At 35.2% G+C, this 26,192-nt stretch overlaps 3 protein-coding genes across 5 annotated transcripts; all 3 read left to right on the top strand.

Annotated features, from left to right (window-relative positions):
• Positions 1 to 753: 753 nt before the first annotated feature.
• Positions 754 to 2,315, top strand: LOC103407571 (UDP-glucosyltransferase 29-like). Its single transcript, XM_008346477.3, has one exon. The coding sequence runs from the start codon at positions 795 to 797 to the stop codon at positions 2,178 to 2,180; it is 1,386 nt and encodes a 461-aa protein (XP_008344699.3). The 5' UTR covers positions 754 to 794; the 3' UTR covers positions 2,181 to 2,315.
• A 7,954-nt stretch (positions 2,316 to 10,269) lies between these two features.
• On the top strand, positions 10,270 to 17,096 carry LOC139197533 (protein GLUTELIN PRECURSOR ACCUMULATION 3-like). Of its 3 annotated transcripts, none has more exons than XM_070825187.1 (5): positions 10,270 to 10,478; positions 11,963 to 12,019; positions 12,568 to 12,630; positions 16,390 to 16,418; positions 16,982 to 17,096. In XM_070825187.1, the coding sequence occupies exons 1-5, from the start codon at positions 10,382 to 10,384 to the stop codon at positions 16,985 to 16,987; spliced, it is 252 nt and encodes an 83-aa protein (XP_070681288.1). In that variant the 5' UTR covers positions 10,270 to 10,381; the 3' UTR covers positions 16,988 to 17,096. The 3 variants fall into 3 exon arrangements, 1 of the variants encoding a protein (XP_070681288.1); XR_011582997.1 differs by having other exon boundaries at positions 10,338 to 10,478; positions 12,564 to 12,630; positions 16,982 to 17,015; XR_011582996.1 differs by lacking the exon at positions 16,982 to 17,096 and having other exon boundaries at positions 10,338 to 10,478; positions 12,564 to 12,630; positions 16,390 to 16,530.
• A 420-nt stretch (positions 17,097 to 17,516) lies between these two features.
• LOC139197651 (uncharacterized) lies at positions 17,517 to 18,152 on the top strand. Its single transcript, XM_070825588.1, has one exon. It carries the CDS (start codon positions 17,517 to 17,519, stop codon positions 18,150 to 18,152), a length of 636 nt encoding a protein of 211 aa, XP_070681689.1.
• Positions 18,153 to 26,192: the final 8,040 nt, after the last annotated feature.

Genomic DNA, 26,192 nt, shown 5'->3' with positions numbered 1-26,192 from the left:
CAATGGTAGTCCATTCACTTTAAATTTATAAAATAAAAAAAAATTCCTTTGAAACCCTAATATTAAATCTGCTAATAATTAACCAAGAACAGAAAATTTTGGAAGTAATTAACGAAGAAACTGGAACAGTGAAAACTGATTGGCGAGATACTAGAAGTAACTTTTCTTTACTTATTTTTTCGACAAATATAAAATAATTATAGGAAATTTATCTAAAGTATAAAGATGAAGGGGTGTTTGACTTAAGACCCGTTACTAATTATCAATACAATTCATCACTTGCTGTTAGAATTAATTAATTATGAAAACAAAAGAAATAGTGGTCCCTGCCCCCTCCCCCTCCCCTTGTGAAGAAGAGTACTAAATCAAAATTACATGTTCGGCTTACTATTTCAGGAAGAGTAATAGAGACTAAATTTTTAAATCAAATGTTGTAGTGGTAGATGATTGAATTATTACGTAAGTATTGATTAACTTACTTATTTTTATTAGTATATGTTATTTGATTTGTAAATTTGATTTAAAAATTTAGTTTTCCTGTTGTATCTATGACGAAACCAAGTTTATGCTTCTTTTTCTTAATTCGATTGGTCATATATAAGTTTTTGTGATAAGACTAACCGCCAATTCCTACTACTTGCTCGAGCATCCGTATGAAGGTTCCACGTATTTCTTCAAACGTCTACACATCTTGCACTATATATCTCTCTCCACCAAAACCACACTAACATACAAGCCTATAATCATATACAACCAACAACAAGAAACAAAGAATCAAGTTTAGAAAGAAAAATATGCTTTATCCTGATCAGAACAGAAGCATTAGCATTCTTATGCTTCCATGGTTAGGTCACGGCCATATTTCGCCCTTCCTCGAGCTAGCCAAGAAGCTCACCAGCCACAGAGATTTTCACATCTTCATTTGCTCCACACCTGTTAATCTCAGCTCCATCAAGCCCAAACTCCCTAAGAAATACTCTCACTGCATTGAGTTTGTGGAACTTCTTCTTCCACACGATGAGTTGCCACCTCACTACCACACCACCAATGGCCTCCCACCCCATCTCATGCCCACTCTCAAAAAAGCCTTTGACATGTCCAGCGATAACTTCTCCCACATCCTCAAAACCCTAAAACCTGATTTGCTCGTATATGATTTTCTCCAGCCATGGGCACCGTCCCTAGCTTTGTCGCACAACATTCCGGCCGTCGAGTTCACCACCACCAGTGCTTCCTTGATGTCACTTTGGTTTCACCATCTCAAGAACCCTAATGTTCAATTCCCTTATCCTTCCATCTATCTTCGGGATTACGAAATTAAGGAGTTCAGCAATCTGATAGAATCTTCAGCAAATGGCATCACGAACGGAGAACGCGTACTGCTGTGCAGCCATCGGTCTCGTAACATCATTTTGGTAAAGACTTCTGGAGAGATTGAATCAAAGTGTGTTGATTATCTCTCCAAGTTAACGGAGAAGAAGATTGTGCCCGTCGGATCACTTGTTCAAGACCCAATGGATCAAAAAGTAGATGAGGAATCGTCGATCATCAAATGGCTAAACGAAAGGGAAAGAGCTTCAGTCGTGTTTGTGTCCTTCGGGAGCGAGTACTTTTTGTCCAAGGAGGAAATACAAGAGATAGCTCTTGGATTGGAGCTTAGCCAAGTGAGTTTCATTTGGGTTATTAGGTTTCCTAAGGAAGAGAAAAGTACCAGGGTTGAAGATGTTTTGCCAAAAGGGTTTGGGGAGAGGGTAGGAGAGAGGGGAATGATAGTAGAGGATTGGGCCCCACAGGCAAAAATATTGAAGCATTCGAGTGTTGGTGGGTTTGTGAGTCACTGTGGATGGAGCTCGGTGTTGGAGAGCATCAAGTTTGGTGTTCCGATTATAGCCATGCCTATGCAACTTGACCAGCCGGTAAACGCCAGACTGGTGGAGGAGGTTGGCGTTGGTGTTGAGGTTATAAGAACCGGCGGAGGAGGTAGTTTTCAACGGCAAGAGGTGGCGAAGGTGATCATAGATGTGGTGGTGGAGAAAATTGGAGAGGGTGTGAGGATAAAGGCATTGGAATTAAGAGACAACATGAAGAAGAAAGAGGATGAAGAGATGGATGGGGTGGTGGAGGAGTTGATGCAGCTTTGTACGGCGACGACAAGGGAATCAATTAGTAACTACTTTTAAGTGAGAGATCGATGTCTGACACTTGCAAATAATCGTTCTTATGATTTTGAATGCTCTCGTCAGTGTATCATGTCTAATTTTTAAAATCGTGTTTGTATATGTTCTTGATCATTTAATCATTATAATGAATTCTAATGGACTATGTATCATGAATGTCTGGACGCTTACATCTACGTATGTATGTGTTTGATAAAACATCTTTTGTTGTAAGTAATAGTTGCGAATTTATGTATTTGATGAAACAACATATTTTCTTCTAGTAAATAATAGTTGTGAGAGAAGGGCGAGAGGGACGGCCGAGGTTATTAATGGAGAAAAAGGGGCGCAGCTAACTTAACTTAATTGATTTTTTTTTTCTTCTATCATGTGTCTTTATTTATACTAATCATGATCAGTATATTTGCCTTCCAAGTGACATAAAATATAAAAGAAAGGATCTTCTAGATCCTATAGGATTTCATAGGAATTTTTACCATTTGCAAAAATAAGATAAAAAAACACATTGGATTACTTGAAGAGAACAAGGTTATTAATTACAAGAAAAAGGTCATTTGCGAAATTTTATGTGTCAAATAACACTACACAGTCTATGAGCAAAACAAATTAGGAGCGCTAGACTGTGTGTCGAAAAATATTTGCGACATTCGCATTAGTAACAATCAATGTTGCAAAAAGATTACAAATTGTTGTAAAATCGATAGTGGGTGCAGTGGAATAAATGAAACAAGATACAAAATTTACAAGGTTCCTCTACAATCAGTGTGACTGGAGTACGTCATCGGAGCAGCAGTGGTGCTTTCATTATAATTTAGAATAATAGGAGTACAAAGATAACTTTCTCTATTATCTCATCTCCTCTTCCTCTCCTTTCTCTCTTCCTTTCTTCCTTCCTATCTCTCCATGAGTCTCTCAACCTTCTTCACCTCTCATTCATTTTATAAACAAAAGAGAACACTATTCATTTTACAAATTTTCCACAAATGAATAGTGAAAATACTGTGCATAAATAGTAACAAACTATTCATGTGGGCCATCCACATATTATTCACAACACTCCCCCTTGGATGGCCACAAGTCTTCGATTAACTCTTTAAAATCTTGATCTGTTTTGAATACTCCCCCTGATGAGTATCTCCCCCTGATTTCAAATCATTTAGGCTGATCGTTGATCATTCTGCTTCAGTCTCTTAGTAAGAAAAGTTGCCGAAAGAGGTGCTTTACTTGTTGTTAACTTTCCACATGCTTGTTCTTAAACTGGGCTGGAGGGCATTCTGCTAGACTTTTTCCAAAAGTCTGAATTTACTTCTTTTATCTGAAGCTAAATTTAATTCAAGGGTTGTGGACACTTGATCTTGAATCAAACTTGTGATTTCTTCAAGGACCTTCGAAACTTGATCTTGAATGAATTTGTACCGTGAGAAGCTTCACGTGGCAAGTGATCTTCGGCTTTGTCAAGGATGAATCAGCACGTGTTTGTTGCGCTTGCCTCCACATACTTCAATGTATTATTTTCACTTGCCTTGCTTTCTCCCTTTGCTTAAGTAGTATTTTCCCTGGTTTTCCCTCATGCATGTGTGGCATATTCTCCTGCAGTATTTGCCTTCTGATGCAAGAGTGGAATGCAACCCTTGCATTTGGATGGTTCATCACTTCTTGGTGACTAGAGACCTAGCTCCAAAAACAGTTGAAGATGGCTACTCGAAAGCAATACTAGGTAAGCAATCAGGAAAGGTTCCAGGCAGTCGGTTCCTTACCGGGAGTTTGAGTGGAGGTTCCAACATATAGCTTTCTTTATCCTTGTCTTTGCAAGTAAGAACAAGGACAAAGGAAAAGACAGAGAGATTGCATGATATGAGATACTCTTGCTCTCGTCCCTGAAGATATAAGATACTTTTGCTCTGGTGTGACTTGTTTGAAGAGGTATTCTCGAAGAGGAAGAAAACTGAGTATTTCGAGATGCTTTGTTGAAGATGCATTCTCAGAGATGAGAGAAAGTTGGGAGTTTTGGATGTGTGCCTTGCCATGGACGATGAAGATCGACATATATAGGGATTTTCCCAATAGCAGGTAATGGTGCTGTGCCTTTACTCTTGTCAGCAACTGTGGTATAATTAGAACAGTAAGATTTATGCGTTTTCAATTTTGTCAGAGATCTTTGACAAAGTTGCATGCGATAGCAGAAAAAGCTGAGATTGCGTCTGAAAAATGCCAACGAACTTTATTCAGGAAAATCTGGCTTTTGAAATTCGGAGAGCGGTGCCTCTTCGATCTCTGAACGAGTGGCTATGTTGCCTCTTCTTTCGTAGAGACATCAATTGTGTTTAAGAGTATGCTCAGAAAGTTGCTGCCTGTAGAAATTTCCTCATTCTTGCACTTCTGAAATTTTACTTGACCTCATTTTCCTTCATCAGTTCTGAAAATAACTTGCCCATCTAACATTTGCTTAGATTTGAGTCTTAGGAGTGATACAGACGAGCAGCGTCAAGATAACATATGGCGCCCATCCTTCTTTTCTTCTAATGGTCCTCTTACAGTTGGGGACTCTGTGATGAAGAATAACATAACCGCTACTGTGGTAACTAGGAATCTTTTCACTCCAAAGGATACCAGAATCTTTTCAAAACGGTCTGATGAGTTGACTGTTCAAGACTCATTGGCTCTCAGTGTTTAGTGTGCTGGCTCTGTTTCCAATATGGGCCAACGCCTACTTGCTCAAACTCTTCAAGTTGAATCATTGATGGCTGAGGTGGTAAGTCTTAAACAAGAGATCAAAGGGCTCAAGCACGAGAATAGAGTGTTACACGTGCTTGCAAATAATTACTCTACAAACATGAAAAGAAAGCTCGACCAGCTGTAGGAATCTGAAAGTCGGACTCAAAATGATCACCAAAGGTTCGTTGCTAGATTTTGAAAGCAATTGATGCCTTCCCCTTTAGGTGTTTTGCCAAGTACTGGGGTGCCACATGATCAATCTCCAGTGCCTTCCACTTCTGGTGTACGGCCGAGCACTGAGGCTTCACATGAGCAACCTTTGTGAAGGCTTCATCCTGTTTGTTCGTTTTAACTCATGTGTATGCACATATCTGTAATTTCTCTGGGATATTAATAGATAAGCTTTATTTCATTCAATGTATTGTGCTAACTACAATAAAGCATATACTTCACTAAGATGTGGTACTTCTGGACCAAACATTAATTTATCTTTACCCTCACGAAGATAAATGATCTTTCTTAGTGTCTACATCGTTTGAGTATTCAACTCATAATCTTTAATCCATATGGTTCTTTTAATATCATAGACATCATGGATAAGATTCGTGTTGGTAGATTGTTCGATCTGCAGCTCGAGACAATATTTCTCTCAACACTTTATAATCTTTCTTGACTCTTCAGGAGTCCCAATTTAATATCATCAACTCTTCAGGAGTTCTAATTTAATGTCATTGACTCTTGCAAGAGATTTTAGTATGTTGCAACAATATCATAATGATAGTACTCGCTAAGGTAATTTATACCATCCATTGGTATTGAGTAATAATTTATGCTTTACCCTTCGGGGGCTTACTTCAAGCAATTTGAATCCTTTAGGGATTTTCTACACTTCATGACACATTTTCCTTTGGAATTTATACAAAGCAATTTTCTCCCATGTATACTTGAGGGATTTACTTATGGAGATATGATGTGGGTGACTCACGACCTTTCGTATATAATTCTCCATTCATATGAACTTGTTTACAAGAGTATAATTTCAGGTTTCAATACCTTATGTCATATCATGTGAGTGTATTTCATTGTATTACAAATGCCTATATGTAACCTCATTGGTTCAACATAATTTGGCTATTCAAATATATATAGGTCCATTTTTTCCACGTTCTTACAAAATTGTAATGGAATTGTCTTTCTCCATTTTTTTGCCAATAATTTTGTTGACGAAAAAGAACGAGACTCAATATCAACACAGCTTATTGATGAATTTAGTAGCTACTTATAAAAACCAAAATTACCATTGGTTATCATCAATATGTGATCCCATATTCTCATGTGCATGCGCATGCATAAAAGCTTTTTATTTCTTTGGATATCCATTGCCTTTTCAAGGACATTACACTATCTTTTCCAGAATAGTCGTAATTTAGAGAATGCGGATCATAACCTCTTCTAGAGTGTTATAGAGCTTGGAATTTAATCTCCACTTCCGGGAGTTGAGTCATTGGAACCTATATGTCTATCATGCTCCATGCATGAGACATCAACATTCCCATGTTCACGGATTGTCCTTTCTGGGACGTATATCCATGTGGCGACTGTCATGCTTCTGGCATGCAACATTTATGTTTTGGGAATGCAATAGTTTAGTAGTGCCATATTCTTTTTCTTTCGAATGAATGAACCTTTTGAGTCTAAAGGTCTACCACGCTTCAGTCGTGCAACAGATAAATCATTTACTGCCATATTATTTTGTCCAACAGGGACATCAATTCTTGTAGGCACATTTGCAGCAAGTATATATGATTTGATCACTTTCGTTGCATCATTCAATTATTCTTCATTTTCATATTGATTGCTTCGTGAATCAAAATAAGACAAATTCTATTCGTTCTTCTGGAACGGTCTTTTCTTATCATTCTTATGGAATGATATTTTCTTATCGTTCTTCTGGAATAATGTTACTTTCTCCCCCTAATGGCGGGAAAACTGTCTTATCAAAATCATAGTCCGCAAATCATGTGGTAAATATATCCCCAGTCAAGGGTTCCAAATGTTGAATGATCAATGGTGGATAGAGTTCAACATCAATTCTCAGTTTGTATTGATGCCTTATTTTAGTACGTTGTGGCAGTCTTACAGGCACATAGATAACACAACCAAAAACTCGTAAATGTTAATGTTTGGCTGGTGCCCAAACACGAGTTGTACTAAGAAATATTGATGGTTGGCAACTAGCCTCCACCAAACTTAATAATGAATTATGTAAAATGACATGTCCCTATGTCAAAACTGGCAATTTCGTTTTCATGAGCAGAGCGTGGGTAATCAATTTCATCCGCTTAATAAATGCTTCTGCTAAACCATTTTGAGAATGGACATAAGGAACTTCTGGTTCTTAATAAATAGTCTATGGACTGAGACTCTTAGGACCTTTATTACAATTAAGTTGAGGCACTGCGGCACTTCAAACTTAAGGTACTTATCAAGAAACTTCATGTCCGATCTTGAGGATTTAGGGACTTCATGCCTGATCTTTTTGCATGATGGAACTTCGGGTCCAATCATTTTATGTGATGAGGATCAAGAAACTACAGGTTTTGATCTGATCAAGGAACTTCAGGTCCAGTATGTACTTATCGTAACAAAAATAAGTATAATAAATAAATTAAAGCAATAGGCAGTAATTCCAACCATAGTAAATAAATTGCATTTAAGTAAATCAAGCTTGTGACAAGGGCTTTAATTCAACACCATTCACATAAATCAAAACTTAAAGCAGTAGGTGGTAAAACCGTCCATGGTAAATAATTTCTTTAAAGTAAATAGAACTTGTGAAATGATTTTAAACCAACATCATTCACATAAATCAAAACTTAAAGCAGTAGGCGGTAAAACCGTCCATGATAAATAAATTGTTTTAAAGTAAATAAAACTTGTGAAAGTGTTTTAAACCAACACCATTCACATAAATAAATTTTTCTTTCTTTCTTTCTTTTCTAATGGTACAACACCATCCAAAAGCCTTTTTTTCAACAAGATTCCACCCTTTTTTTCATATAGCACCAAAACCCTTTTTATTAATTTATTATTTTTCATTCAAATGGTGCAGATGCATCATTAGAAACCTTTGTCCAAAAATTCCACTTTTCCAATTCCTTTTCACACGGTGCTTGAAACACCATTCCATAATCCCTCCTTCCTTTTTCTTATTTGTCTGTCTGTACTAGTCTCAAACCCAGGGCCATCTGGGTTGTTGTGGAGGTCACACAAAACCAATTCAATCCAATAAGGCTACCAAAGACTGGCGTTGTTCTTGCATGGCCCAGAGAACATGGCGTCGCAAAGCAAGAACTTCCCTATAGGGACATAGATGACAACGGAGTTGATGGAGGTACAAGAGAGGGAGGCATATGTGGAGTCAGTTCTGCCATCACAATCTTAGACAACTGAGTATTCATGGGAGTTCTCGAGATCCATAAAAAACGACGCGATCTGGGTTTCCAAGTCTGATGAGATTCTTCTGGATCTCTGGAAACCAATCGTCAAGTACGAGTTTTCTCATCTCATGACGACTTCAGGTCGTTGTAAATTTCAATTCTCATTGGAATTTGGTAGGGTGCTTCAGGCGCAGTGGGCGAGATAGAAAATGGACATACCTTTTATTCTGTGATATTTTGGCTAGCAGAGGTGAGAGGTAGGTAATGCTTCACCGAATTTATGGCGCTGTGCTTTCCACTAACATGAGAGCTTCTCGTGCTGTAAAATCGACGGTGGGTGCAGTGGAATAAATGAAACAAGACACAAAATTTACGAGGTTCCTCTACAGTCAGTGTGACTGGAGTACGTCATCGGGACAGTAGTGGTGCTTTCATTATAATTTAGAATAATAGGAGTACAAAGATAACTTTCTCTATTATCTCCTCTCCTCTTCCTCTCCTTTCTCTCTTCCTTTCTTCCTTCTTATCTCTCCGTGAGTCTCTCAAACTTCTTCACTTCTCATTAATTTTATAGACAAAAGAGAACATTATTCACTTTACAAATTTTCCACAAATGAATAGTGAAAATACTGTATATAAATAGTAACAAACTATTCATGTGGGTCATCCACATATTATTCACAACACAAATAGCAATATGTGAGAAATTTGGAAAGATAACCATTTTGAGAACCACCTAATGAAATATAGCCTATGTTTTCCATTGTTTTAAAATTAACCAAAATTGAAAGTGTAAAAGACTTAATTACTCTTCGGTTAAAACTCTCATCTCCTACCTCTGCTGTTCGTCTCCTACCGTCCCGGAGGTTGAAGAAAGAGAAATCATTCCTTTTTGCATTAGAATATCCCAAATCCAATCCAACACAACAGCAGATTGGTTGGTTGCCTCAATGCTAATCTCAATCCCTCAAATCGATTCCGAATCAAAACCTTCAATCGGTTGGTTGTCGAGAATCTGCACGCATGGAAAAGAATTGTAGACTATTTGGCTGCCGAGAAAACGCCAGAAAACAATAGGATTACAGTTACAATTTGAAAATCCAATCCAATCCAGTACCTACTGTATCCTGAAAGTTACGGGCCGGAGATGAAAAAGCAATACATGCTATAATCCTGAGCTGAATGCACTAGAATCCACTGACTACTAAATAGATTATCATAATCTAAATTATCTAATACTTAGTATTGTGTGGTAACGGAATTTGATCTGGAATTCAAGTAGATTCTAGTCAAATATATTGACTAGTTAATTAAGAATTGTTGGTTTCCTGAGCAAAATTCGTGCTAAAAAAACTAGGTTAATGTTGATGGACATGGTATCGCAACGGTATGTCTTAGGTGGTTTAAAGTATAACCAATGAGGGTGGTTTGTTTTTAAGTAGAATTATTAGAAACACAAAATAAAGATTAGAAGCAAATAGGTGTTAATTTTCCATTAATTTGGTATAGACTCTTAATGATCTTTCTTGTCTATGATATCTGAAATTCATTAGTCTTTAATATTATGTTGTAATTTTTTTTAACAAACGATATCATCTATACTAAGGGAGTGGAAGAGTGCGCTATGTCTTACGATGGGCTACCAATAATGTGCCTTTGACGAGAGGAAAAGAAATGTCACTAGACCGTAGTACTAAGTGACTAATATGGTGTTGTATTTAGATACAATAATATGATGGGTTAGTGGGAATTTTGGCACTTGGTTTCTCTTTTCTTTTTATTTTATATATTTGTTCTTTCTTTGTTTGGCTTTTTTTGATCAACACGATTTTTTATGGTTTATTTTGTTGTGTTTCGATTTAGTTTCGCGGTTCCATGATTTTTATGCCCACCTCTAGATGTGTATGTCTTGGACACAAGTAAACTCTTTTCTATATGAATTTTGAATTATCTGTTATTTTCTGCTTCATGTTTGATTGAGTATATTTGTTGAAATGGTCGTAAATCAGTTCTAGCTTGATTTGCTCCCTTACAGTATCACTCCAGTGGATGGAGCTGTCGGTTACAGCTGGGTCTTCACCTCCACCTGGATGTTGCCATACAGCTACCATGGTTGAGAAACGGTTGCTTGTTTATATTAGCAAGGGTAAAGTAGCATGCTTTCACTATGTTTATAATTGGGTTTCATAACAACTCTTCCTTTCGAGTTTGATTTTGTTTTAATTTTTAATACATATGATTGAAAGGAATGCTATTATTTAAAGAAAAAAGCGATAAGAAAATTGATATGATTGAAAGGAATGCTATTTTGTGAAAGGTTTTTCCCCCGTTGTTTAGTTGAAGTTGAGAAATAAAGACAACTAATTCTAAAGAGTCTTGTCCTAATTGACTCTGCTATTTTGATGTAATTTCTTTGATGGCTGTTTATTATTTTTATAGATTACTAGTCAGGATTTATGGAGAGCTTGCCCTCTGCTTTGTATTCTTTCATTTCCATTAAAGTTTCTTATCAGAACAAACTATCCTGCAATTTCTCATGCCCCATTAGACCAACCTAATTACTTAATTGGGGAACAATGAATTAATTGTTACTTTCATGCAAGTCCAATGTAACTCAGAAGACCCATCATCCCTACAGTGACGGAGTCAGCATGGGTCATTGGTTGATTTTTACTCCAATAACTCCAAAAAGCCCTTGTATATTTGTCTGTATATTATCTTTGATCCCTAAGGCAAACTAAATTTTAACCTCATCCTCCTACTTCTTCTATTTTCTTTAATTATGTGTCTTCATTTTCTCTCTTCTTGTATGAAATATTTTAGCTGAAACCCCCTGGTCATCTTCAACATTACTTCATAGTATCCTGCATCCACTCTCGACAAGCCTCTACAAAAAATAGTAGTTGTCGACATATGTTAGCATATATAAACTTTCGGCATATGTTGACAGGAATTGACAGATGTCTACTAGATGCTCGACGAAATGGCCAATGAATGATATTATGACCATATTATTTGAAAATCCTAGTTACGCCATTGCATCCCCAGAAAATCATTCCACACGTCTTCCCATGAAATGTACTTGGGAAGGCAGACCATTCTTTCCATACCCTTTGAAGATAATTTAAGTGCCTATTTTCTTGCATTAGCCATTCGTGGTTTTCCGTATTAAGTGATAATATTACTACATTGTGTCCGCAAGCATTTTGAATGCTTGAATTATTTGGTGTGACGAACTTCTACTGTCAACTGTTTAACTGGCCCCATGACTACCTGGAATCTTTTGGACTAAAGGACAAGGAGATACAAATTATCAATAGAAATCTAATCAGTGTTCAAAGTCCGCTGATTCTTTTTTTTTTTTTTTTTTTTTTTGTGTGTGTTTTCTTTCCTCCTTTCCCTTTCGTTTTTTTGTATTGGGTTTATTTATAGGGAACTTTAACGAAAAGCACCCGGTACTGTTCACTTTAACGAAAAACCACATTTTTACACTAAAAAGTCAATCTTGGTACTATTCACTTTACCCTTTATTTTGTCCTTATCATTAAAACTCAAAGTTTTCAAGCCCTTTTCATTAGTTTTCCTAATAAGCAATTGAGCTGACATGAATACTTGTCTTGACTTTCATAGGAGGTGAAGTTCCAATAATTGGTGATTTATGGGTTTTGAAGGGTCTAATCGAAGAAGGTTAGCAGTTTATCCCCTTTTTTTATGGTAGCTTACTATTTCGTCATGGCTTATCCTTTTGGTTTTACTTGGCTCTCACTTTTTTTTTTTATTATTTATTTTTAATTTCTCTATTTTGTCACATTATTTTATTACATTTTATGTTTCCTCTCTTGATAACTGGCGTGTTCCCTCTTCGAGCACTTGTCAAAGTGATGAGTATTCTCTTTCTAATGCCATCCAAATTACAATTAGTATTTTGCTGCATCTGTTTGCGCTGGCCAAATTGAGTTTTAGCGACCCAAAGATACAATCATCTTAGTTTTGTTATTAGCTCGGAGGCAATATTGACATTGTGTGCACCTGCACATGTGTTGGCTAACATTTTTCGTCTCTTTTGTTATTTTAGCTCGACATTTCTTCTTATCCATTGTTTTACTCAGATTCATGAGTTTAAGCTTCAAACATGTCGATTCAAAACTCATTATATATGTGTTTGTGTGTATATTATTACTTGTTTTTCAGTTGTTTAACTAAATTTTTTGATTGGTCTTTGTTGTGGAAGGTAGAGAATGAAACACCTGGGTGGACCCAACTGAAGCTTCCAGGACAAGCTCCTTCTGCTCGTTGGGGCCATACTAGACTTGGCATTCGTGTCGTGTTTTCCGTGTTCGTGTCGTTTTCGTGTCATACCCGATATCTTAACGGGTCGTGTCGTGTAACACCTGTTAAAATAAACGGGTAAAATGACCCGACCCGAAATCGACCCGATAATATTAACAGGTAATATGACCCGACCCGTTACCCATTAAGGAAAATATATTTTAAACCAATAAATAATCAAATGAAAAACATAATACTAAATAAGTATATACATTCCATATTATCACATCCAAAACATAAAAACGCAATTTTGTTTTAAGTATATTTTCGCTTACCTAAAGTCTTTAATAGTTTTTTAATTAATGTAGAAGTGTAAAAAAATATAGAAAAAATATATAAACACTCGTAATGATAAGCTTTTTTCAACGATCCAACCGTCAAACTTATTTGTACACATTCCAAGATTGCATACGTAAAAAATTGTAAAAAAACAAACATTCAGAGATTACGTAACGGAACAAAAGTTATCGACGGTTATAAACAAAAAATCACAATTTAACGGTTATTTTTGCTCTGATTTTGATGATTTTTTTACAGATACACTCCTCGACCCTATAAGAATGTAATGAATAAATTTGATCTTTAATTTAAAGTATTTACACTAGTAGATACCACAAAAACTTATTTTATACTTAATAGAAGTATAATATTAACTCTAAGTGTTTGTTTAATCTACTGTTTTGACGCAATATGCATTCTACGAAACTTTTTTCAACGATCCAACCGTCAAACTTATTTGTACACAGTCCGAGATCGCATACATAAAAAATCGTAAAAAAACAAACATTCAGAGATTACGTAACGGAACAAAAGTTTTCGACGGTTATAAACGAAAAATCACAATTTAACGGTTATTTTAGCTTCGATTTTGATGATTTTTTACAGATACACTCCTCGACCCTATAAGAATGTAATTAATAAATTTGATCTTTAATTTAAAGTATTTACACTAGTTGATACCACAAAACTTATTTTATACTTAATAGAAGTATAATATTAACTCTAAGTGTTTGTTTAATCTACTGTTTTGACGCAATATGCATTCTACGAAACTTTTTTTAACGATCCAACCGTCAAACATATTTGTACACATTCCAAGATTTCATACGTAAAAAATCGTAAAAAACAAACATTCAGAGATTACGTAACGGAACAAAAGTTATTGACGGTTATAAACAAAAAATCACAATTTAACGGTTCTTTTAGCTCCGATTTTGATGATTTTTTACAGATATACTCCTTGACCCTATAAGAATGTAATGAATAAATTTGATCTTTAATTTAAAGTATTTACAGTAGTGGATACCACAAAAACTTATTTTATACTTAATAGAAGTATAATATTAACTCTAAGTGTTTGTTTAATCTATTGTTTTGACACAATATGCATTCTACGAAACGTTTTTTAACAATCCAACCGTCAAACATATTTGTACACATTCCAAGATTTCATACGTAAAAAATCGTAAAAAAAAAAACATTCAAAGATTACGTAATGGAACAAAAGTTATCGACGGTTATAAACAAAAAATCACAATTTAACGGTTCTTTTAGCTCTGATTTTGATGATTTTTTACAGATACATTCCTCGACCCTATAAGAATGTAATGAATAAATTTGATCTTTAATTTAAAGTATTTACACTAGTGGATACCACAAAAACTTATTTTATACTTAATAGAAGTATAATATTAACTCTAAGTGTTTGTTTAATCTACCGTTTTGACGCAAAATGCATTCTACGAAACTTTTTTCAACGATCCAACCATCAAAATTATTTGTACACATTCCGAGATTGCATACGTAAAAAATCATAAAAAATAAAGATTAAGAGATTACGTAACGGAACAAAAGTTATCGACGGTTATAAACGAAAAATCACAATTTAACGGTTATTTTAGCTCCGATTTTGATGATTTTTTTATAGATACACTCCTCGACCCTATAAGAATGTAATGAATAAATTTGATCTTTAATTTAAAGTATTGACACTAGTGGATACCACAAAAACTTATTTTATACTTGATAGAAGTATAATATTAACTCTAAGTGTTTGTTTAATCTACTGTTTTGACGCAATATGCATTCTACGAAACTTTTTTCAACGATCCAACTGTCAAACTTATTTGTACACATTCCGAGATCGCATACGTAAAAAATCGTAAAAAACAAACATTCAGAGGTTACGTAACGGAACAAAAGTTTTCGACGGTTATAAACGAAAAATCACAATTTAACGGTTATTTTAGCTCCAATTTTAATGATTTTTTACAGATACACTCCTCGACCATATAAGAATGTAATGAATAAATTTGATCTTTAATTTAAAGTATTTACACTAGTGGATACCACAAATCTTTTTTTATACTTAATAGAAGTATAATATTAACTTTAAGTGTTTGTTTAATCTACTATTTTGACACAATATGCATTCTACGAAACTTTTTTTAACGATCCAACCGTCAAACTTATTTGTACACATTCCAAGATTGCATACGTAAAAAATCGTAAAAAAAAAACATTCAGAGATTACGTTACGGAACCAAAGTTATCAACGGTTATAAACGAAAAATCACAATTTAACGATTATTTTAGCTCCGATTTTGATGATTTTTTACAAATACACTCCTTGACCCTATAAGAATGTAATAAATAAATTTGATCTTTAATTTAAAGTATTTACACTAGTGGATACCACAAAAACTTATTTTATACTTAATAGAAGTATAATATTAACTCTAAGTGTTTGTTTAATCTACCGTTTTGATGCAATATGCATTCTACGAAACTTTTTTCAACGATCCAACCGTCAAACTTATTTGTACACATCCCGAGATTGCAAACGTAAAAAATCGTAAAAAACAAACATTCAGAGATTACGTAACGGAACAAAAGTTTTCGAATAAACGAAAAATCACAATTTAACTGTTATTTTAGCTCCGATTTTGATGATTTTGTACATATACACTCCTCGACCCTATAAGAATGTAATGAATAAATTTGATCTTTAATTTAAAGTATTTACATTTTTTATATATGAGTGATTGTATATATATATTTTTACATTTTTTACACTTCTACAATAATTATTATTAATTTTATTAATTTTTCCCTCAAATAAAAAACATTATTCATGAGGGTTTGAAGGATTTTAAGAATCTAAACGATAATATAAGTGTAACAATTATCTATTTGTGGAGGAATAATGATAAATCACGAGTGTTTATATATTTTTTCACATTTTTCATACTTGTATGTATGTATTCTTAGTTCTTGCATATACAAATACTATAATAGTATATTTTAATTTTGGACAAGAATATGTTATGTAAAATTTATCCTAGTAATGATAATAAGGAACTCTCATAATAAAAATAAATAATGACTAAAAATTTTCTTTATTTTTTTATAATTTATATAGAACAATAATACAAAACTATATATTTAATATATAATATATTGTATATATTAATATGACTATTGTATTTTATAATAAATCTTTTAGTAATTAAACTTTAAAATTATTAAAATAATTTTTTTCTTAACGGGTCGAAATGGGTTACCCACGTGTTACCCGCGTGTATACCTGTTAAGAACCCGTTATTAACGGGTTCTTAACGGGTCACCCGATAGTGACCCGATAAGTTATCGTGTTGACCCGAAACCCGTTATTTTCGTGTCGTTTTCGTGTCGTGTCACCGTGTCGTGTCAAAAACTGCCAAGTCTAGGCCATACTATTACATCTGGAGGGCACTATGTAATTGACATATCCATATTTTTTTATTAGTATCTTCAATATACTTTCTTCATGGACGACTTCTACTTCATTACAATTTAATATATTTATGTAATGTTGTTATTATGGACAACCTGGTTAGGGTAGATACCCTTGGTAACAGCATAAGGATCGTTCAAAGCTTGATTGTTAAGTCACATACATGTGATCTCAGCTTGGCATGTTTGATCATATAAGCCTTTTTTTTTTTCCACGGCGATAGATATCCCTACTAGAAAAAGTAATATCGAACTTTTCCTTAAGTAGCATATTTCATTTCTTGGCTATTTTTACAACTGTGTTGCATAAATTGAAAAAATAAGTACTCCAGTCCTGTATTGTAGGGTTCTTGATTACAAAAATCATATTTATATTGATGACAATGGAAATTATTATATCATATTATTTGTTTGTTTTTCTTTATCGTTCAATTTCACACTATTTTATTGATGCCCTTTTGAAGCTGTTGCTCTTTGGCGGCCATGGAACTGGTGGTGGTTGAGTCGTTATGGCATTTATCACAATGACTGCATTGTTCTTGACAGGGGTAATGCTGCCTTTTCTGTTGGACTATTGGATGAACTTTGCTGAATGCGCCTTGATAGTATTGTTGATAACTATAATATGTGCATGTGTGTGAGATGGTTAGGATGTATGTGAGGTAGTTAAGTTGGTTAAGAGTCTATGGTGTAAGGTTGTGACAAGTGTCAACATCTTAAGAGTCTTACGTTAGCTTAGTATCTAAGCAATGTAGCTAGATATATACACAATGTAATCAGTGTTAAAATGTTGTTGAAAAGAAAAGGAATAATACATATGTTTTCTTTCTCTCTCTATATCTCTTTCTTTCTCTCTGTTTACATGGTATCATTATCCTGAAAAGCTTCGGCTTGAAGGTTTCTCGATCTTGTTCTTCTGCTTCCGCTCTATACTCTGCATCAACGGTCTGTCTTCTTCTTCTCCGGGCCTTGATTGCTCTCTTTGTCTTCAACTGGGTGCATCTTTCTCTTTGCACACCAAGTGTTTGTTATAATTCCTCTAAGAAATTCTTCATTTAGGTTTCTTCCTTCTTCGTCTGCAATGGTGACTTCTGCTCAACTGCAGATTCTTCAATCTCCTATCACGTCTCTCATATCCACAATTTCTTCTTCTGTGACTGTCAAACTAGATGATTTCAATTATCTAACTTGGAATTTCCATATCGAATTGCTACTTGAAGGCCATGGCCTTATGGGTTTTGTAGATGGGTCTCATCCATGTCCTGCTCGATTCAATGTACCTATTTCTGAGGGTTCATCTGTCCCTTCAAGTGATGTTTCATCTTCGACTGAAAGTGATGAATTCAAGGTTTGGAAAATGCACGATCGGGCATTGATGCAATTACTCACAGCTACTTTATCTCCTTCAGCAGTTTCTTGTGCAATCGGTAGTTCCAGCGCTTATGATATGTGGCAGCGTCTCAAAGAACAATTTTCGATTGTCACTAGAGCAACAATCTTTCAGATGAAATCTGAATTACAAAACATCAAGAAAGGTTCGATTTCGATATATTTGCAACGCATTAAAGAAGCTCGTGATTATCTGTTTGTTGCTGGAGTTCAGTTCAATGATGATGATATTGTGATTTTGACCTTGAATGGTCTCTCATCTGAATATAATACTCTGAGATCTATTATTCGAGGCCGTGAAAATGTCACCTCCATGAAAGATCTATGATCTCAGTTACTTGCTGAGGAAGCAATGGTTGAAAACATTCCCATTACACCTTTCTTGTCTGCTATAGTTGCTTTAAATAATGGCAGTGTCTCTAAACCTGAGGGTCATTCAACTTATACTCCTTATGGTGGTTCTTCTCCGTCTACATTTTATTCATCTGGTCCTTCTGGGATCAGGCCAAACCACAGCAAGAACAAATACAAAGGGAAATTTCAGTACAATCCTCAGTCTCGCTTTGGAACTTCCAAGTCCACTTATGGAAATTATAATGTGAATTCAGCTCCTGGCCTCCTTGGTTCTTCTCTACCAAAGCAACAGGGTGTTTCTAGTAACTTTTGTCAAATTTGTGGCAAGTTTGGACACTTCGCTCCTACCTGCAGATTCCGAAATTCTGATAGTGCCATTTCTGAGGGTTGTCAAATATGTGGGAAGAAGAATCATAGTGCTAAATATTGCCATTTCAGAAACTCTAACCCTTATACTCAAGCTCCAACTGCTTTGCATGTTTCTTCATCACAACATCATCAGCCAAGTGCTCCTCCTCAACAATTTTGGCTCACTGATTCTGGAGCATCTTCCCATATGACAGCTGACTTGAGTAATATGTCCCTGGCATCTCCATACCCTGCCGATGAAACCATTCAGACTGCGAGTGGTGCAAGTTTATCAATATCTCATATTGGTTCCTCCACTCTTCATACTCCTTTAAAACCATTGCAATTGAATTCAGTTCTTTGTGTTCCTGGATTATCTCAGAACCTTTTATCTGTGCATAAATTGTGCTTAGATAATCATTGTTGGTTGATATATGATGCCTTTTGTTTTTGGATCCAGGACAAAGCCACAGGGAAGATTCTCTTTCAAGGCAAATGCAGTAATGGATTGTATCCCATACCACTTCCAACAAGAGTTCGAGTTATCTCTTCTCAGCCTCAAGCTGCCTATCTTGGCCGTCAAGTATCTTCTAGTCTTTGGCATAGTAGATTAGGTCACCCATCTAATTCTGTGATTTCTGTCATGTTAAAGAAGTGTAATCTGTCTGTCTCACCTGATTCCTTGCCTGTAATGTGTCATACATGTCTGGAAGGCAAGTTTTGTAAATTGCCCTTTGTTAAATCTGTGTCTAAGTCTCTCCACCCATTTGAAGTCATTCATAGTGATGTATAGGGTCCTTCTCCTTGTACTTCGATAGATGGTTTTCGGTACTATGTGACATTCATTGATGAATGTACTAGACATTGTTGGTTGTTTCCCATTCTTAATAAAAGTGATGTTTTCTCTACCTTTGTTGGTTTTTCTAATTTTGTCCCCAATCATTTTTCCACTTCCATTAAAACATTACAAAGTGATGGTGGAGGAGAATATCTTAGTAAACTCCTCTATATCAAACACACTGCTACAATCTCAGACTTGGCAAGCTACACTCTGAGATTGAGGGAGGATGATAACTATAATATGTGCATGTGTGTGAGATGGTTAGGATGTATGTGAGGTAGTTAAGTTGGTTAAGAGTTTATGGTGTAAGGTTGTGACAAGTGTCAACATCTTAAGAGTCTTATGTTAGCTTAGTATCTACGCAATGTAGCTAGATATATACACAATGTAATCAGTGTTAAAATGTTGTTGAAAAGAAAATGAATAATACATATGTTTTCTTTCTCTCTCTATATCTCTTTCTTTCTCTCTATTTACAATTGTAACTATTTATATTTACAATGTTAATACTCTCATTTAGTATTTATGTAGTAACTAATACAGAAACCATAGACCTACCATTCAATAGACCATAGTTGCCAGATACGGGTATGATTCGAGTTCGCAGTTCGGTTCGGATACAGGATTCGGTAGTAACATAAAATATCATTTGCCAGAGAGTAGCATAGACAGTACGGTTTTCAGTTTGATTCATTTTAAATTCGTTAAAGAATGTAAATTAGTTTGTATATAAAAATATTGATAATAATACATTTATAATTATACTTTATAATATTACTGAGCAATCATTTTTATTTTGTAGCATTGATGATTTGTAAGCAATTATTTGTAACATGGTTGGATGCATGGCAACGAACATGGTGGGATACAAGAATCCCAATAAAAACAAACATGGTTGGTAAATACCTCAAAATAATAAATAATAAAAACATGGTTTGTACATCCATCGAAACAAAAACAAAGAATATGATTGGATAAATGCATAAAAAATAATATGGTACATGTATCGAATGGTTAAGGTCCTTAGGCATAAGTATTACCAAATACATTTAACCTAATAAACAAATATGAGTATATATTTATGCACAATTGTTATTTAGAAAACATCAAATTGCAAAAAAATCCACACCAAATCCTGAAGAAAAAAAAAAGGATTTTGGCAAGGGAAAAATAGAGGAACCAGAAATATCCCAAAATGATATCAACTCATTCTCGTCCGACAGGAATGAAGAAGATGTAGAGATTCAAGAATCAAGGGAAATGCCAAGTCAACCTCAATCATCCAGGCAGACTCCACAACAAACTTCACTATCCGAAAATCGTAAAATAAAGGTGAAACCCTTGTTGGTCAGTGAAGTTACTTTTGAGACGTTGGGTAAGACAAAACAATGGAGATGCAAATACTGCAAGAATGCATGCAAATCATCCACTCACAAATTAGCTATCACCTCATAGGCACTATTATATTACTAAAATTACTAATTATTTATTTTTGTTGATTTTTTTTTTTTTTTTTTTTTTTACTTTAGGTCCTCCAGTCGGAAAAAGTGCAGATATTGCTCGTTGTGGTGTAGTTCAGAAAAAACTTTGAGTTACTTCAAAATTTGAGAAACAAAGAACGAGAGGAGGAAAAGATCAAAGGTGGTGGCAAAGGTAAAACAACAAACCCAATGGAAGAAGTGATGCAAACTATGGCTAGAAAATCAGTTGATATGAAGGTTATTAGAGCGTTTTGTGCTAATGGCATACCGTTCAATGTCTTGAGGAATCCACAATTCCATGAGATAGTCACTGCCATAAACAATAGACCTAAAGGGTACAAGGCTCCTGGGTATGAAAGAGGTAGAACCACTCTACTCGATGCATGCAAAACTGGTATTGAAAATGAGTTAAAACCTGTTAGAGAGACATAATTCACACACGGGGTATCCATCGTGTCAAATGTATGGTCAAACATGAAGCACAATTCACTCATTAATGTTGTTGCAATAAACAGTCGAGGATGCATGTTCTTGTATACGGATGATTTTTCAGGAGTAACAAAAAGTGGTAAAGAGATTGTTGATTATTTGCTTAAAGCAATTGAACAAGTGGGGGGAATCAATGTCATTCAAGTTGTAACAGATAATGCAAAGAATTGTGTTGCTGCGGGACAAGAAATTCGAAAGGTACACAAACATATCTTTTGGTCTCCATGTGTTGTTCATACATTGAATCTTATTTTTAAAGAAAATTTTGATTTGTTGCTAGACAAGATAGGTTGCATGCTCCTAAGCCAATCAAAATTTTCTGCTAGATCTTTAAAATTGAGATTCAATGTATGAACAACACATGGAGACCAAAAGATATGTTTGTGCACTTTTCGAATTTCTTGTCTAGCAGCAACACAATTCTTTGCATTATCGGTTACAACTTGAATGACATTGATTCCCCCCACTTGTTCAATTGCTTTAAGCAAATAATCAGCAATCACTTTACCACTTTTTGTTACTCCTGAAAAATCATCCGCATACAAGAACATGCATCCTCAACTATTTACTGCAACAACATTAATGGGTGGATTGTGCTTCATGTTTAACCATACATCTGACACGATGGATACCCCGTGTGTGAGCCATGTCTCTCTAACAGGTTTTAACTCATTTTCAATACCAGTTTTGCATGCATCGAGTAGAATGGTTCTACCTCTTTCATACCCAGGAGCCTTGTACCCTTTAGGTCCATTGTTTATGGTAGTGACCATCTCATGGAATTGTGGATTCCTCAAGACATTGAATGGTATGCCAATAGCGCAAAACGCTCTAATAACCTTCATATCAACTGCTTCTCTAGCCATAGTTTGCATCGCTTCTTCAATCCGGTTTGTTGTTTTACCTTTGCTACCACCTTTGATCTTTTCCTCTTCTCGTGCTTTGTTTCTCAAATTTAGAAGTAACTCAAAGTTTTTCTGAACTACACCACAATGAGCAATATCTGCACCTTTTTCGACTGGAGGACCTAAAGTAAAAAAAAAAATCAAAATTAAAAATCAACAAAAATAAATAACAAATAAATAATTAGTGATTTTAGTAATATAATAGTACCTATGAGGTGATAGCTAATAGTGGAGGTTTTGTATGCATTCTTGCAGTATTTGCATCTCCATTGTTTTGTCTTACCCGATGTCTCAAAAGTAACTTCACTGACCAACAAAGGTTTCACCCTTGTTTTACGATTTTCGAACAGTGAAGCTTGTTGTGGAGTCCGCCTGGATGATTGAGGTTGACTCGAGTTTTCCCTTGATTCTTGAATCTCTACATCTTCTTCATTCTTGTCGGACGAGAATGAGTTGATATCATTTTGGGATATTTCTGGTTCCTCTATTCTTCTCTTGCCGAAAACCTTTTTTTTTTCTTTTCAAGATTTGGTGTGGATTTTTTTTTTTTTTTTTTTTTTTTTGTAATTTGATGCTTTCTAAACAACAATTGTGCATAAATTTATATTCATATTTGTTATTAGGTTAAATGTATTTGGTAATACTTATGCCTAAGGACCTTAACCATTCGATACATGTACCATATTATTTTTGATGCATTTATCCAATCATATTCTTTGATTTTGTTTCGATGCATGTACAAACCATGTTTTTATTTTTATTGGGATGTACCAACCATGTTTGCTTTTATTGGGATTCTTGTATCCCACCATGTTCTTTGTCATGCATCCAACCAAGTTACAAATCATTGCTTACAAATCATCAATGCTACAAAATAAAAACGATTGCTCATAATAAGTAATATTATAAAATATAATTATAAATGTATCATTATCAATATTTTTATGTACAAACTAATTTACTTTCTTTAACGAATTTAAAACGAACTGTCCATGCCTACTCTCTGGTGAATGATACTTTATGTTACTATTCAATCCCATATCCGAACTGAACTGTGAACTCAAATCGTACCCATATTTGGCAACTATGGTAATTAGCAAAAGCTGATGATGACTCACCGTGCTCCGGAAACCATCACCAAAAGGGAAGGCTTGGACAATTGGGCTAGAAAAGTCTATAAAAGCAATTAACGGCACAAGCATAAACTATCTCTCAACCAATCAATCAAACAACTCTCAATACACTCAACAACAAAACCAGAAAAAGCTTTAATTTGTTCACCCCTTGTCTATTTCAAGTTGTAAGTCCAACATAGAAAGCTTTCTTTTGTCTAGTTTTAATAGCTCTGCTACCATTCCCTTTGTTGTAGTATCAAATCCCTTTAGTAAACCTCGTTTATATTTCTTTTTCCAAGATTTCAATCACTGTAAAATACTAGGAGAGGTGTCTGTAAGAGGACGAACCTTGCCCGCCAAGGTTGTAATCTTGCCTTAATTTCCTTTATTTGTACTTATGTAAAATAGACCTGTTGTTTTTGTATCTTCCATTATACGATATGTCATTTTTAACTAATTTAGTTCAAATTTTAGTTATGATTAACCTTGTTAAATTAACTACTCTTATTTATGTGTTGTCGGCCTAAACTAATAACTAAGAAATTAACTTAAATGACCTTGAACTACTTTATAAAGGAATATATGATATTATAAATAAACCTCTTTGGTCAAAAGGTAAGAAAAGAAATTAATACAGACTTAACCCATCTGTGAACAATCCTAATAATCCAAGAAGTTAAAGTGACTTATGGCGCAAGAAATCAATTAACTGAACAACCAAGTAAACAATCTGTTAACAAAAAGAATAGTGGCACGCTCAAATTCATTTTATTTTTTATTGTGAGTCTTAAGGCCTAACAAAGGCCCCATGAAGGCACCCTTCAAACTAATAAATATATAAAGCAACAAACTCTGGCCAATAGGCAAGACAAGGAAGAGCTATGTAAGGGACAGATTCAGCCTGAACATAATTTTGGCATGCCCAGTGGGATCTTGGCTTGTAGTATTGTATGCCAAAATGAAGGAATGATCAAACGTTCTGGTGGAAGGAGGAATTCGGGCAACCTTTTTGCCTGACGGATTAGCCCGTAGATTTTCCATCCCTACTCAGTCCCAGGATCATAGAAACCCCGACTTCTTTTGAAAAGTCTGAAGGAAAGGTGACTAATGAAAATATCTCCCTAAAAACTAGAGGGGAGGTTAGCAGGCTATGTTCTTTAACAGGGACATTGTAGAGAAAATTGGAGTTAGAATACTCCCCACTAGAGGAGGAAGCTACCAACAATGGAGGTACAGTGTTAGATCTAGAGAAGGAACCAACTCTCTCTTAGTTTCCCTTGCTAGGGAAGAAAAAAGATAAAGGAAAGAAGAATGAGTTGGCAGAAACCAGCCACCAAGGAGAAGTTAGAGATGAGCCATAAGAGTTAGGCTTGTAGACCTCTTGCCCCAATACCAGAAGCTTGCTCGTTGATAGAGGAAATCCTCCTCCTTATTGACCACTACCATTAGTTAATAAAATGGGAGGATAAGCTAATTGAAGGCAGCCTGATGCAATGAGAGAAGCTTTCTCGGGCATAAATCATGGCCTAAAGTGGGGGAATTCGTCTTCCCCAAATAATAATGTGGTCAATCAGCAACTTAGGAATGAACTAGCAGAGTTAAGAAGAATGGTGATACAAAATGCTTAACCTCAAGCCCGCCTGATGTTCATAATCACGTATTATAAGCCTTACCATGCTTATATGGATGAGCATAATCCTTTCCCTCTTAATTTTAAAATGCTTGCTTTTCCAACTTTTAGTGGGGGGGATTGCAATGTGTCTTCCAGAGATCACATTTTCAAGTTTTCAAACTATTGTGTGGCTTTTGAAGGCAATCCCAACTACAAGTTAAGGTTGTTTAAAAACTCTATGGTGGGGCTGGTTTCCCGGTGGTATTCTTTATTGCCCCTTAATTCCATTGCTAATTGGGGGCAGATGGATATGGCTTTTCACAAACAGTTCTATATAGTAGAGCCAGAGATGACCATGAATGACTTGGTAGAGGTAAAGTAGTATGAACATGAGTCTATAAAAGACTTCATAATGAGATTCAGGAAGACCAGGATGAGGTGCCAGTTTCCTATTAATCATTAACTTATAGCCATTGCACATAAGGCTTTAAGGTTGCCTCTGAGGAAGAAGTTTTACAATGTACAGTTTAATGAACTCTAAGAATTGGTGATTGCGGCTCCTAAGTATGAGAAGTTGTTGATAGAAGAACAACAAGTGAAGTATTCATCTAAAACCCCTATGTTTTACAAAAATAAAGTGTAAATACATCAGTTGGAGTTTGAAGGTTTGGAAAAAGAGGAAAGTAATGATGGCTTGGGAGAAGGAATAGAGTTATGTGCTGCAGAGATGACAACTATTTTTAAGCCCTTGATAGTGAAGGGTTTAGTTCAACCAATTAAATGTCAAAAGATTGTGATGAATGATAGGGGATTTGTTCCTATCAAGCCACTAAAGTATCAATCATATTCTTTCGACTTAACCAAAGCTGCTGACATATATGAAGAGCTGGTGAGGGCTCAAGTAATCTTGCCTGACAATACCAAGAAAATGCCTAAGCCTAAACATTGAGGGGAAAAAAGTATTATAAGATTCACTGCACTTTTAATCACTCTATCACCAATTGTGTGCAGTTCAAAGACTGGATCCAAAAGTTGATAGTCAAGGGGAAGTTGTTGCTAGAAAAACCTCAGGCCAACATGATGATTGACATAGATCATTTCCCATAAGCCCCTATTAATATGATAAACCTTAATTGGGTAGAGAGCGGGAAATGGAAAGTTACCCTGAATATAGGAAAAGAAATGAGAGATATAGATAGACCCGTTAAAGGTAGTAGAAGGTT

The sequence above is a fragment of the Malus domestica genome, chromosome 07 (assembly GCF_042453785.1).
Source record: "Malus domestica chromosome 07, GDT2T_hap1".
Lineage (NCBI taxonomy): Eukaryota > Viridiplantae > Streptophyta > Magnoliopsida > Rosales > Rosaceae > Malus > Malus domestica.
This window is presented reverse-complemented; position numbering and strand designations above follow the sequence as displayed.

Bases quoted from the DNA above. Each gene is read 5' to 3' on its own strand.
- LOC103407571 (XM_008346477.3), top strand. From the start codon at position 795: ATGCTTTATCCTGATCAGAACAGAAGCATTAGCATTCTTATGCTTCCA.
- LOC139197533 (XM_070825187.1), top strand. From the start codon at position 10,382: ATGGAGCTGTCGGTTACAGCTGGGTCTTCACCTCCACCTGGATGTTGC. The intron at 12,020-12,567 runs GTTAGCAGTTTA...TGTGGAAGGTAG, and splicing joins GAAGGGTCTAATCGAAGAAG to AGAATGAAACACCTGGGTGG. The intron at 12,631-16,389 runs GCCATACTAGAC...TGCCAAGTCTAG, and splicing joins AGCTCCTTCTGCTCGTTGGG to GCCATACTATTACATCTGGA.
- LOC139197651 (XM_070825588.1), top strand. From the start codon at position 17,517: ATGGTGACTTCTGCTCAACTGCAGATTCTTCAATCTCCTATCACGTCT.